Source organism: Propithecus coquereli, unplaced genomic scaffold (assembly GCF_000956105.1).
Source record: "Propithecus coquereli isolate 6110/MARCELLA unplaced genomic scaffold, Pcoq_1.0 Scaffold137, whole genome shotgun sequence".
Classification (NCBI taxonomy): Eukaryota; Metazoa; Chordata; class Mammalia; order Primates; family Indriidae; genus Propithecus; species Propithecus coquereli.
In genome coordinates this window covers 3648209-3661929 of record NW_012137969.1, presented here as the reverse complement: position 1 = coordinate 3661929, position 13721 = coordinate 3648209, and the positions used below count along the sequence as shown (strand labels likewise).

The 13721-nt window shown below is 62.0% G+C and overlaps 2 protein-coding genes across 2 annotated transcripts; both read left to right on the top strand.

The window, feature by feature from the left end:
• Positions 1 to 659: 659 nt before the first annotated feature.
• On the top strand, positions 660 to 10121 carry FSCN1 (fascin actin-bundling protein 1). The gene is made up of 5 exons (XM_012639042.1): positions 660 to 1613; positions 7500 to 7656; positions 7737 to 7858; positions 8140 to 8307; positions 8801 to 10121. Exons 1-5 carry the CDS (start codon positions 782 to 784, stop codon positions 9001 to 9003), a joined length of 1482 nt encoding a protein of 493 aa, XP_012494496.1. The 5' UTR covers positions 660 to 781; the 3' UTR covers positions 9004 to 10121.
• Positions 10122 to 12940: 2819 nt separating this feature from the next.
• Positions 12941 to 13323, top strand: LOC105806020 (28S ribosomal protein S36, mitochondrial). The gene has a single exon (XM_012639041.1). It carries the CDS (start codon positions 12941 to 12943, stop codon positions 13250 to 13252), a length of 312 nt encoding a protein of 103 aa, XP_012494495.1. The 3' UTR covers positions 13253 to 13323.
• The last annotated feature ends 398 nt before the right edge of the window (positions 13324 to 13721 follow it).

Sequence of the window (13721 nt, the reverse complement as noted above, 5' to 3'; positions counted from 1 at the left end):
AATGGGAACGTTGGCCACTAACTCGGCCACCACCACTGACATCCATTTGGGCCATCCGGGCGGGTGCCTGGGCCACAGGGAGGGGTCTGGGGCCCTGCGCTGGACGGCTAGGCTGCAAGGCCTCAGAGACTCTCTGGGCTGGGTGTATTGAGGTCTGCAGGCCCCGCCCCAGCTCCTGGCCTGACCCGGTCCCCACCAGGCCCTCCCAGCCTCTCCTACCTGTCTGTCTCTCGGTACCTTCAAGGCTCTGCTCTAAGGCCGGTGTCTCCGAAGGCCCCGGACCCCGCCTCACCCAGCACGGCTCTGCACTGTGGTCCCTGCGGTCTCCGTCCTAACCCCAGGCCTGGCTTGTCCTTCCTCCCAGCTAGGCCGGGGTGGGGGGCGTCCGAGGGGTGGGCGTTTGGCGCCGGGAGCTGGGGCGAGTCCGCAGTAGGCAGCGCTGCGGGGTGGGGTGATGGCACTGGGGCGGCCGCAGAAGCCGGGCGAGCAGAAGAGGGAACGCCGGAGCCAGACTCCCCCCGGCGCCCCTCGGGGGCCCCAGCGCCGCAGAGCCCGCTCCTTCGGCCCCCGCCCCCTCCCCCGCCGAGCCCCGGCCGGGGCGGGGCCTCAAGGCGCTGACGTCACCCCGCCTATAAAGCGGCCGGGCGCCGCGGGCCGGCTTTGTGGAGCGCTGCGGAGGGTGAGCGCGGGCCGCGGCCGCCGAACAAAGGAGCAGGGGCGCAGCCGCGGGGACCCGCCACCGACCGCCCGGGGCCGCGCCGGCCTCCCGCCCGCAGCCACCATGACCGCCAACGGCACGGCCGAGGCGGTGCAGATCCAGTTCGGCCTCATCAACTGCGGCAACAAGTACCTGACGGCCGAGGCGTTCGGCTTCAAGGTGAACGCGTCGGCCAGCAGCCTGAAGAAGAAGCAGATCTGGACGCTCGAGCAGCCTCCCGACGAGGCGGGCAGCGCGGCCGTGTGCCTGCGCAGCCACCTGGGCCGCTACCTGGCGGCGGACAAGGACGGCAACGTGACCTGCGAGCGCGAGGTGCCCGACGCCGACTGCCGCTTCCTCATCGTGGCGCATGACGACGGCCGCTGGTCGCTGCAGTCCGAAGCGCACCGGCGCTACTTCGGCGGCACGGAGGACCGCCTGTCGTGCTTCGCGCAGACCGTGTCGCCGGCCGAGAAATGGAGCGTGCACATCGCCATGCACCCGCAGGTCAACATCTACAGCCTGACCCGCAAGCGCTACGCGCACCTGAGCGCGCGGCCGGCCGACGAGATCGCAGTGGACCGCGACGTGCCCTGGGGCGTCGACTCGCTTATCACGCTCGCCTTCCAGGACCAGCGCTACAGCCTGCAGACGGCCGACCACCGCTTCCTGCGCCACGACGGGCGCCTGGTGGCGCGCCCCGAGCCCGCCACCGGCTACACGCTGGAGTTCCGCTCCGGCAAGGTGGCCTTCCGCGACTGCGACGGCCGTTACCTGGCGCCGTCGGGGCCCAGCGGCACGCTCAAGGCGGGCAAGGCCACCAAGGTGGGCAAGGACGAGCTCTTCGCCCTCGAGCAGAGCTGCGCCCAAGTCGTGCTGCAGGCGGCCAATGAGAGGAACGTGTCCACGCGCCAGGGTAAGTGGGGACGCTGACCCCGCCTCTCCCGGTCCAGGCACAAAGCGCACCCCACCCGCGGCCCTTTAGCCTCCCGCCTTTTCTCGCCCGCGGCGCCGCTGCTGTCCCGAGTGGCGCCCGGTGTGCCCCCGCTAGGTGCACTGGCCACCCCGCCCCGCCGCGGGACGTGTGCTCCCGCCCGGAGGGGGGCCGAGGGGTGGGGTTCTGCCCATCCTCGGACGCCCATGCACACCTCCCTGTCGGGCTGGGGTCGTGGGCTCCTTAGGCCCGGCGTAGGCGCAGCTGCGGGTGCCACCCTCCGACCCCCAGCCCAATCTGAGTTCTCCCCGCTGCGCGCGGATCCCTCGGATGGGCGGTCCCAGCTCTTGGGGAGGGCTCCCCTTACCCATTTCCTCGTTCCCACCCCTTGCCCCTTCTCGGCGGGCCTTAGCTCTGGGGCGGAAGCGAGGGTCGCCTCACGCTCTGGGCGCGCCCCCACCCCCCACCGGCCGCCTTTTGCGAGCTGGGTGTGGGAGGTTAGCGGGGCCTTTGATCACGGCTGGGTGCGCTTCCACTCCGCGCCCGCCCGGCCTTCCTCCGCCTCCTCCCGCTGCCGGGCGGAGTCGGCCCTGCTTGGGGGGCTCCCGAAGTGTCTGCCCTTCCCCCCAGCCCCTCCTCCCGCGTCTGCCCCGCGCTGGAGGCCGCGGCCTTTGTGAGGAGGGGGGCGGGTCGCCTCGACTGGGTCCTCCCTCACTCGCTTTGTCCTGCTCGGTCTCTGCAGATGGGAAAACCAGATGCGGCGGGGCGGGGGAGGGGATCGGCTTTTGCTGGCCCCCCTGCAGAGGAGCCCCCCCCCCCGCTGGCCCCAGGCTCTGTCCCACTGCGGGGTCCGGAGTCTCCCCAGGAGACGGCCTCGCTCCTCGCGTCGTGGCCGGGAACGGCGTGGCGCGGATGGCCGCCCGCCAGGCACCCCGCCCTGCGCCCGCCACGCGCGTCTCGGGCCGGTGCGCTGCGCTGCGCTCCGCTGGCGACCGAGGGCGGTCTCAGCGCGACCCGGGAGACCCCAGCCTGGCTCCCTCGGGAAGCCCCTACCCTCGAGTGAACCCATCCCTAGGGCCCTCGCCGGGAACAATTGACTGCAACTCGATCCGTCCCCTCCGGGGCCTCTCGCAGGCAGGCCCATTTGCGCGGCCTGTGCGCCAGGCTAGAAGTGAGCCCCCTAGTTCACTCCTCTCTCAGACCCTCCCGCTAGGCCGCTTCTCTGCCTTCTGGCGGCTCTGCCACCCCTGTGCGAAGAAAAGGCTGTTGATGGAGGGGCCTGTGGGGATCTTGCGCCCCTGGATGGGAAGTTGGACCCCAGGCATTGGAGACAGCTGAATGGAGCCAGTCACTGGTCCCCTCCTGCCCTTCCCCATGGAAGGAGCCCTCCCGGTGGCCACCCTCTTGGCTGTGGGCTCTGCAGAAGGGGCAAGACCCCCACGGTAAGGGGGGTGAATGTGGAGGCCTAGGTGAGGTGATGGCTGTTTTGTGCCAGAGTTTGCTCTGTTATGGCCCAGAGAAGTGAAGTCACCTGCCCTAGGTCACACATCAAGTGGCAGCAAGTAAGCAACATGCAGAACTGGGTGCATTTGATTGAAAAATGTGTCTTATTTGGACCCTGATACTTCTCAGGGTCCTTTTCCCTGTCCCACACCGCGCAGGGTGGAACAGAATCCTACGGCTGTGCAGCAGGCCTTAAGCCCCTGCTAACAGGACACGCTGAGCCGTGAGTGGTGAGCGAGCAGTGGGGCTTACATCCTCAGGGACATGATGAGGTGTCAAGGAAAGGACTTGGGGTACAGGAAATACCTCAGGCTCCCAGATTAGATGAGGGTTCCTTTCTGAGAAGGATGTTTGAGCTGGATGGATAGAAGGTATAGCAATTATCAGGTGTGTGGGACAGTGTTGCAGGCAGAGGGTGTAGCCTACGCAAAGGCCCTGAGGCAGGAAGGCACAGGAAGCTCAGCATGGCTTAGAGGAAGCTTGTGAGGGTGGGAGATGGGACAGGAGGGGCCAGCAGGGCTGCAGGACCTGTCATAGGTTGTCATCAGTGCAGAGACATGCTTCTGCCTTCAGGGTTGGGGTTGGCGTTGGCGTTGTAGATGAGGCAGAAGCAGATGGCCTTGGTCCTGGGGTCAGGAAGGAGCAGCGAGCCTGGGCAGATTCTCCCCTTTAGTGAAGCTTGCTGGAGGCATCACGGTTGTGATTCAGGTTGATGAGGCAGGAGCAGCCAGAACCTGGAGCCAGGAGAAGTGTTGGCTCATGTTTGAGTTTAAAAGGACATGGAACTGGGGGCTGGGAGTTTTGAGGGCTGAGGCTGGGGCTCCAGTGGCCTCAGATCTTGGGGTCCTTGTCTTGTTCCCATGGTAGCCAACCCCCAGGGCTTCCGAAGAACATGCAGTGGGAGTGGGGGGGCGTGTCTGAGGAGCCATTTTGGCCGGGCCTGCGTGGCAAGGAGGCGGTGTCTGTGCTTCCGACACATGTGTTGGGAAACGCCAGCCAGGAAGGAGGAGGACGGGGCTTAGCCGGCTGGGGGATGTGAATCATCCCTGCAGGCCTGCGCAGGCTGGGCTGGTGGGGGTGGGGTGCTACCGGAAAAAGCTGCAGCCTGCTCCCCAGCCTCAGTTTCCCCATCTGTAAATGGTGGGCTCCAGGCCCCCTTGGGCTGGCTCCTGGTTCTTTCAGCCAGGCTGGGCTGAGTGAGCACTCCTTTGTCCTTCATAGGACATGTCCTCCTTTGTCCACCTCATAGCCCGAGTGGGATCTCCTCCCTGCTCCCCAGGATCCTCGCCTGCCCGGGCCCAGACCCTGCGCCAGGACTTAACACATTTCCCGTCTTGTCTTTTCTTCCAGTTGTCAGTGTCTTCTCCCACCAGCCTCCTTGCACCTGGGGGCTCCATACTGGGCCTAAGACCTGGCCTGCAGGCTGGCTCTAGAAGTGCCCTGTCCCAACCACCCTGGGGCTAGCTGGCTGAGGAAGGGCTGGTCGCATTGGGCTTTACAGGATGTATAAGAGTTCTCCCCAAGAGGTGGGACATTCCAAGCCCAGAGAATGGCTTGTGTAAGGATGGAGGAGGAATTCGAAGTGGTCAGGTAGTGGTAAGAGCCAACTGGAAAGATGGGAGGAGAGGGGAAGGGAGGAGAAGCCATAGATGATTCCAGGCTCCCTCCTCTAAATGAGATCGGTGGGGGGGTGCCTGTTTTGAACATGCCAGGGGAATTCAAAAACTGCTGAGGCCTGAGCGGGGGTGGGAAGCTGGAGACAGAGGAAGCCACCACAGCAGGGAGGGCAGGCAGGAGCCCAGGAGTCTCTCTTGGGGGGCTGTGCCCGTGGGCTCAGTGGAGGAGCCTCCGCATCTCCCAGCTCCTGTGGGCCTGTGACTCAGGTTTTCTGTGCTGCCGTTGGTGAAAAGAAAAATCTTGAAGAAAACCCTGTTTCCATAGTAACGTAGCTCTAATTAGAGACTCCAAGGCCAAGTGGGGCCTTTCCCGCCTAGGCAGGGCCTTGGAGCCAGGAGGGGGCTCTGCTGGATGGGGGTCAACTCCCCTCCCCTTGCCCCTTCCTACGGGGGTGAGGGGACCCGGTGTCTATTTGGCACCAGGTCCCAAAGTCCTTTCAGCATCAGAGCGGAGAGGCCCTTTTGGCAGGTAGGGAAACTGAGGCAGAGTGAGGCGAGGGCACTCGTCCAAGGGTGCCTGGCCCCGCCGTGGTACCTCCCTGGCTGGCCTGGGCCTCTTTACCAACCAGTGTGAGGACAGAACGCAACGGGCGGGTGGGTCTGAGTGCCTGAGCAGATGGCGGCAGTGGTGTGGCCCTGGGCGGGTACCTGGCCTCCCTGGGCCCTGGCTGGAGCGGAGGCTGGCGTTCATTTGTGGAGCTGCTGGGAGGAAAAGGCCGACGTGCATCCCCACGTGGCACAGAGCCGGCCCCAGTTTAGCTGCGCTCAGCGGTCAGAAGTCTCCTTTGTGGAGAAGGAGCTGGGCGACCTCCCGCGTGTCCCCAGGCAGGCTGCGAGCGCCTGTGTATCTGCAGGGCGCATGGGGACGGGCCCTGTGCTCCCTGGGACGAGGCTGTGCCAATTTGGCCTCTGTCCACTGTTCCCCGCCCTCTCCTTTGCCGCTCTTTCTGGGGAGCCTGGAGCCCCTGTCTTTGCTGCTGCTTGGGGGGCCTCAGGGGTCTTTCCTCCCGCCTGTTCCTTGCCTTCCCTGGGACCAGTCGCCCCCACACACTGGGTGCTTGGTGCCGGGTGGCTTTGCACAGAGCAGGGTGTGGCAGCTCTGCCTGTGGACGTGCAGGCCCTCTGGGTACAGTGAGGCCAGGTGGCATGGGTGTGGTTGTCCTCCCAGTGGGGGTTGTGGTGCCTCTGGCTGGCTGAGGAGAGATGCCAGCCCCGTTGTCCTGCCTCCCCGCTCACCCCACTCCCTTCTGGCGCTCTGCGGCACCCGCTCACCACCGGGGTCTGGGCCGTAGGCGACCTGTGGAGGCCACGACCACGGATCCATAGACGAGAGGGTGCGACGAGGGCTGCCCACCTCCCCTCCTGAGGGTCACTGGCAGGACCCCTTACTTTCTCGCCCTGTGACCCTAGGCAAGGACATGCTGCCCCTCAGCCCCATTCATGAAGTGGGGTGAAGGTGCTCACCCTGGGGTGCTGATGTGGGGACACATGGTCAGGTTAGGATGGAGCTGACCCCCTGGAGACCCCTGGGGGTGCTTGAAGAACTAGGGAGGGGTCCTCTGGGTGTGGGCTCCACCCCGCACCAGGCCCCCTCACCTGTGAGGTGATGCCTGCTCCCCACTGCTGGGGTCCCTGCTTCATGAAGGTGCTCGAGCAATGCCGTGCCAGGCAGTGGCATGGAGGCCGGCAGATACCCCTGTGGCTGAGTCCTGAGACTCCAGGGCACTTGGGGAATGTGAGTTTGTTCTGTTGGAACCAAACCGTGTGCAGGTTTTAGCTGGAGGAATGAACGCAGGTTTGCAGAATGACATGGTTATAAGGGCAGTTATCTCGGGGCAGTGTGGGGGCGCAGAACCTTGGCAGCCACCTCAGGTGTCTTGACCTCAGGGATCAGTGTGGTCACATCGGATTATTTAGTGACATGCACACATTTGAAGGTGCTGTACAGGAAGCGGTTTGCAAATGCAGACACAGCAATGTGCACGCTTCTTATGTGGAAGGAAAAGGCAAGACGGGTTCACTGGCACAGGGTGGCACGCAGTGGCGGTGGGGGTGGGGATATATGTGACGTCGCGCTTATGCTTTTATGAGTTTTCTAAATTTTCGAAGGGAAAAGGGAAGGGAACACGTGCTATTGTGTTTTAGATTCTTAACTTTTGCACGTGTACGGAAGCAGGAGGCATGTTGCGAACATCCGGACGGCTGACTCCCGCCCGGCTGCGATGTTCTGCCGTGCTAGCTCCATCTGTCCTTATATACGTTGTTTTTGGTCATATTTAAAGCAAATCCCTGACATCAGGGCATTTCATCCCGAAATACTTCCATCTGTGTCTCTAAAAAATGAGGCCATTTTCTTACATAACTGCATGTGATTAACGATAATCAGTCCTTAGTATCTAACCCCCGGCTTTGTTAAGATCCTCCCGATCGGCTCTAGAACGCCTTTGGTGCGGTTTGTTCAAAGCTGTAACTTCTGTGATCAGGGACAGTGGTGCGAAAGCTGATGTAGCTGGCCCTGGTCCTGGCCGGCCCTCCCTGTGTCCCTGGGTCCTGCCTGCTGGAGGGGTCTCGGCAGCCCTCTCACCCCATGGCAGCGCTGTGTGTATGTTGGTGGGTGAGGTCAGGGCTGTGGCCAGCCAAAACCGGGGGACATGCGGCCCTGGGCTAGCTGGAGGCTTCCCCTCCGCAGGTATGGACCTGTCGGCCAACCAGGATGAAGAGACCGACCAGGAGACCTTCCAACTGGAGATTGACCGCGACACCAAAAAGTGTGCCTTCCGCACCCACACGGGAAAGTACTGGACGCTGACAGCCACCGGGGGCGTACAGTCCACCGCATCCACCAAGTGAGTGCCCTGCCACCCGCCTGTCACCCCCTTGCTCGCCTGAGCTGGCCCCCTGCCTGACCCTGTCCCACCACCTTCAGGAATGCCAGCTGCTACTTTGACATCGAGTGGCGTGATCGGCGCATCACATTGCGAGCATCCAATGGCAAGTTTGTGACCGCCAAGAAGAACGGGCAGCTGGCCGCCTCGGTGGAGACAGCAGGTAACTGCCTGTGGGCGTACCCGCCGAGCCTTTGGTTCCCTCGTGTTGCCCTCGAACTCTGGTGGGGCTGGCCACACCATGGTCACTTGCCAGCCCCACCTGAGGCCCACTGTGTCTACTGGGGACCCCCCCAAACTGGTCCTGCCCATCTTACCCCAGGGCTGACTGCCGTGTGACCCCAGTACTAGTGGCTGCCCTTCTCTGAGCCACACCTTGGACACCCTGGCCCCCACCCCATCCCCTGCCAGGAGGCTCACTGTCCTCCCCCACTTCTGGGACAGGGGACTCGGAGCTCTTCCTCATGAAGCTGATCAACCGCCCCATCATCGTGTTCCGCGGGGAGCACGGCTTCATTGGCTGCCGCAAGGTCACGGGCACCCTGGACGCCAACCGCTCTAACTACGATGTCTTCCAGCTCGAGTTCAGCGACGGGGCCTATAACATCAAAGGCAGGTTCTCCTGAGGGGGGTTGCCAGGCCGGGACCCCCCTTGGCTCAGGGGCTGGTGTCAGGGCTGTGGGAGCCCCCTCACCCCGTGCGGGGCCCTGGCTTTGGGGCTCAGCCTGACCACCCTGTGGCTTGGCTCAGGGCCATTCCAGGCCTCAAGGGGACAGGTGTCCTATGGCCACCAGGGGCTCTGGGCTGGGAGCAGCCCCTTCCCCTCTTGTCTGGGGGAGGGGACAGTAATAGAGAAGGACGGGGGAGGACACACCTCTGCCGTTGGACCAGAACCCCCCGGGGGAGGACCCCGGTGATCAGAGGTGCTGACTGGGATTCAGAACGCTTTTCAGAGCCCCGTTCATGTAGGCAGGAGGGCGTGGGGGGCACAGGGACCCCAGCCCCGGTCTGGAGCCGGGCGTGGAAGGGCCCTGTGTGGGGTGGAGTGGGGTGGGGTGGGGAGCCTAGCACGAGGCACAGCTTGATGGGCTCCCCACCACCCCAGACTCCACAGGCAAGTACTGGATGGTGGGCAGCGACGCAGCAGTCACCAGTAGCAGCGACACCCCCGTGGACTTCTTCTTTGAGTTCTGTGACTACAACAAGGTGGCCATCAAGGTGGGCGGGCGCTACCTGAAGGGGGACCACGCAGGTGTCCTGAAGGCCTCCGCGGAGACCATCGACCCCGCCTCCCTCTGGGAGTACTAGTGCCCGCCCCGCCCCGCCCCTGCCATCCTGCTCACTCCTCCCTGGGTGGGCCCTGAGGTGGAGGCGAGCCCCTTGCCTTTCAAACTGGAAACCCCAGAGAAACGGTGCCCCCACCTGTTGCCCCTTGTGGACCCCTCCTCCCCTCACACCTGGGTCCCCTACTCCCCGTGGGCCAGCAGCTCCGGTTCCCTGGAGGGACTTCAGACCCCTCTGCCCTCTCCCCTGCTGTGGCGGACGCTGGCACCTCTTTCTTCTGACCTCAGACGGCTCCGAGCCTTATTTCCCAGGAAGTAGCTGAGGAGAACTGGAGGGCTGGGAGGCCTCCCGAGCCCCCACTTGAAGCGGGGTGTGTAACTGGAATCTCCTGTCCCTTCCTGAGGCCCTCTCTGTGTCCCCTGGGCCCCTCCGTGGTGCACCCTTCCTGCACTGCACAAAGAGGGAGCCCCGGGTGGGCTGAGACTTGTCCACCTGTGCTTTCTGGGTCGTGGCTGGAGGGCAGCCCCTCACCCAGCGTGGGGGCCCAGAGCGGCTGGGTTGGTGGCCACAGGGGCTGCCCACTGCACATTCCACTGGGGTGGGGGTGGGGGCACCCTGCTCCTGTCTCTTTCCTTTCACCCTGGCCTGACTGGAAGCAGAAAATGACCAAATCAGTATTTTTTTTTTTTAATGAAATGTTATTGCTGGAGGTGCCCCAGGCAAGCCTGGTTGTAGTGGTGAGTGGTCTTAGGGGGTCCCAACCTGCACCCCACCTCCCCAGGGGCTCATCTCATCCCCTTCCTGGGCATGGCTGGTCCTCTCCCTCTGCCCCCCAGCCCCAGGCCCCCCTCACTGCCTCAGCCAGAGCCCCTGCTGTGACTGGTGCTGCACGTCTAGTCTACCTGGGTCCCCCGGAGCTTGGACCCTCCGGCGGGATGAAGCCAGGCACCGCCCTGGGCTAGGAGCCCTGGGGCGAGCCGCACCCAGCCCCCAATCCCACCGCTCCCTGTACCACCATGCATCTCACTCTGGGTGTCTTGGTCTTTTATTTTTTGTAAGTGTCATTTGTATAACTCTAAACGCCCATGATAGTAGCTTCAAACTGGAAAGAGCAAAATAAAATGATGCGAGTCTGCAGTCCCCAGCTGGCCTGTGTGTGTCTTGAGGCTGGAGGTGGGGGGAGGGCTGGTGGGACAGGTGGGTGCCCTTGCTCCCAGCTTGGTGGTGGAAGAGTCCAGAGGGCGGGGCTGCAGCTCCAGTGGGTAGTCTCCACACTCTTGCCCAGAGCCCCCAGTAGCTGGGGCACATAAACAGTAGGTGCTTTGTGGCAGGAAGGGCAAGAATCTGGGGCTCCCCAGCGGGCTGGGTCCACCATGCCTGAGGCCTGGGGTGGGGGTGCACCTGGGGTGGCCCTGGGCGCTGTGGGCTGGATATTTAAAGGTGCAGACAGACAAGAACACTCAAACCGGGAGACCAAACTTCATCCTCCAGTTGACAGGTGTTCCTGGACTTGGGGACTGGAGAGGGGGGCCGCCCCTTCCTGTACTGCAAGGGGCCTGTGAGTGCCTGGAGTCCTTCCGCTCCCCACCGCAACATCAGGCTGGGGCTCCTGGGGTACAGGCCCTGAAAAGAGTCAGCTGCACGGGCTAAGTTTGGGACCTGGGCTGGTGCGTACATCCCATCCCAGAGCCGCAAGCCCAGCTCTGGGAGGGAGGGAGGCCTGTCTCCATCTGGCAGAGTCGGGAAACTGAGGAAGTTTCTAGACCTCCCCAGAGTCACAGCCAGGGGCAACCTGGATCCTGAGCCAGCACTGTGTCCCAGGCCATCTCTGCAGGGACTTGGGGTCGGGGGCAGGCCCTCAGCGGGTCCCTTTTGTGTAGAATCTCACTTAGTTCCAGAGCATCCCTAGGGGGTGGGCGCTGTTGCTCCATTTCACAGAGGAGCAAACCGAGGTGAAGACTAGCAAGGCACGGCCTTGAGCTCGGCAGCAATCCCCTGTCCCCACCTGCTCGGCCCGGCTCGAGGAGGGCGGCGGGAGGGGGCGATGATTGGCTGCTGATGACGAAACTGGGAGGCCTGCGCTGTGATTGGCGGCTGCTGGGGGCGGGAGTCTCGAGATTGACAGGGGCAGGTGGCGGCCGCCGAGGATGTGGGACCCCCAGCAGGTCCCGGCGGCCACTCTCCCATCCCCATTAAAGCCAGGCTGGCAGCCCTCAAAAATCTCAACATAGGAGGGACAGATGAATCCTCGGGGCCAAACTCTTTCGGACCATGGCGGGAGCCCTGCCATCCCCCGACGGATGAGTCCGGATTCCTGAGCGCGCGGGTCTGTGGGGAGAGGGAGCTCCCCGGGAAGGGCCGCCACCAGCTCCCCCGGGAGGGCAGGCAGCCCCCACCCAGGAAAAGGACCGGCACCGGCTCCCCATTTCTGGACCTTTTCCCAGCTTTGGGTCCCTCCTCTCGCGACCAGTTCTGGGGCTCCCCAGGGGCGGGTTCCGGGCCGTGGGTGCAGTTCCCGCTCCTGCTTCATTCGCGTTTGTCTCCTCAGCGTGTCCGCCTAAGGAAGGCGTGGCCACCACACGTGCACACACTTGTGAACTTGCACACGCGGACTTGTGTGCACGGATTTGCGTGTGCTCACACCCACTCATACAGATACCCGCAAAGAGCCCCATGCACACACAGACACGTGCGCGTAGGCGTGCATACAGGGGCACACAGACACTCACAGACCAGCTCCCAGGAACAGCCTGCCATGGTCCCAGCCTGCACGGACTCAGCACCCAGGGGACCAGCTGGGTCAGGGGCCAGCAGGGACCCCCCCAGCTCTCATGGCGGGGTGCCCCACCAGGCCTGCTGTGGGTGGGGGTGGCAAGAGTTCCATCTCCCATTGTTCAGATGGAAAAACTGAGTCCTGAGAGTCCCCAGTAAGTCTAGGCAAGTACAGCCAGGGCTCTCCAAGTTGCCTGTCGGTGTTAACTGTGATCCCCAAAGATGACGATTTAAAGGAAAGTGTTCAATTCAACTGTAAGAAAGAGCTGAGAAAGGACAGGCCCTTCTTCCCTCTGCAGGTCCCTTCCTGGTCAGGGGAGGAATGCAGGGGTCTGGGCAGGTGGGTGGGGCTGCCTGGGCGATGCTGGAGCCCTGTGCTGGGCCCCCGGCCCCATCTCTGTGACCTTCTCCCACAGGATGCCTCATGGGGATGGACCCCGAGCCCAGCGGGGCTCCAGGAGGACTTGGGCAGGTCCCTTTGGTGGGTGAGGTGACTCTCCTGACCCCAGTCCAGGCCCCTTCCCATTCATTCCCAGGGGCCCCTCTGTGGAGGACGCCCCAGGCCCAGCTGGGCCCATTTCCTCCAGGGCCAAAGTGGCCTCCCCAAGAGAGGATGAGAGCTGACCTCATTCTTTTTAAAAAGGCTAATGCTTTTTCCCTTCAAATGATGGCTTGGGGCTCACACGCTGGGTGGGACTGGAAAGGCGGCCCTGGCAGAGCCCGTCTGCACTCCCGGAGGACCACTGGCCCCAGTTTTTCCATTTAAGCAAAGGGCAGTGGGTTCCTAGACCCCCGGCCCTGGGCAGCAAGGTTTTTCTGGATGGGGGCGGGGCTCTGAGACCCCCGGGGGCAGCGAAGGGAGAGGGAACAGATGGGGTCTCCCAGACAGAGGGAGGCCTGGGAGGGTGGGGCGGGGCTGAGCATTTGGCCTGAAACCTAAGCCCTTTAGTGGGGCCTCAGCTTAACCCAAGGAGGCTCCTACAGGATGTGGGAATAATTGGGACAAAAGCCTTCGCTGCACTTCACTGCTCCCCTCTGCCTCCCTGGGACCCAGGCCTGACCCCTGGGGGGCGGGGGGAGGAAGGAGGAAACCCACCTTCCAGGGACCCCCAACTAGTGCCAAGCACCAGGCAAGTGCTCTGAAAGGGTTATTACTATTATTTTAAGAAATTACGATAATAGGGGGGTCATGATGGGCGGCAAGATGGCGTCTGCCAGCAGGGTCATCCAGGTAGTCAAGCCACACGCTCCATTAATAAGATTTCCTGACAGAAGAGACAATCCTAAACCCAATTTATCAGAAGCTTTGAGATCAGCAGGGCTACCGTCTCACTCTTCTGCAATTTCCCAGCATTCTAAGGGAAGTACATCACCAGATTTGCTGATGTATCAGGGTCCACCAGACACTGCAGAAATAATAAAAACATTGCCTCAGAAGTATGGAAGGAAACTTGTGTCTCAAGAAGAAATTGAATTTATCCAACGTGGAGGTCCAGAGTAATCACTGTGGCTGCTGTTTGTCATCAGACAAAAGAATTATCTTTACAATAAATGACTTCTAAAATGAAAAATGAGAAATTGTATATTAAGCAACTTTAATAGATATTCTGTAAAAAAAGAGATATAGAAAATTTAAATGGACATTTGTATCTCCTAATTTATGTATCTTGGTCAGCTTCTCCACAAGCTTACCTAATTAATTGTTTATATACTTTATGCTTATTATACATTTTTAAATGTTAAAAAAAAGAAATTACGGTAATAAATTAATAGGGTATAAAATCAAAGGGTACCCACAAATACAAAAAGAAATCTGGGCCTGGCGCAGTGGCTCACGCCTGTAATCCTAGCTCTCTGGGAGACCGAGGCAGGCGAATTGTTTGAGCTCAGGAGTTCGAAACCAGCCTGAGCAAGAGCGAGACCCCATCTCTACTAAAAATAGAAAGAAATTAATTGGACAACTAAAAATA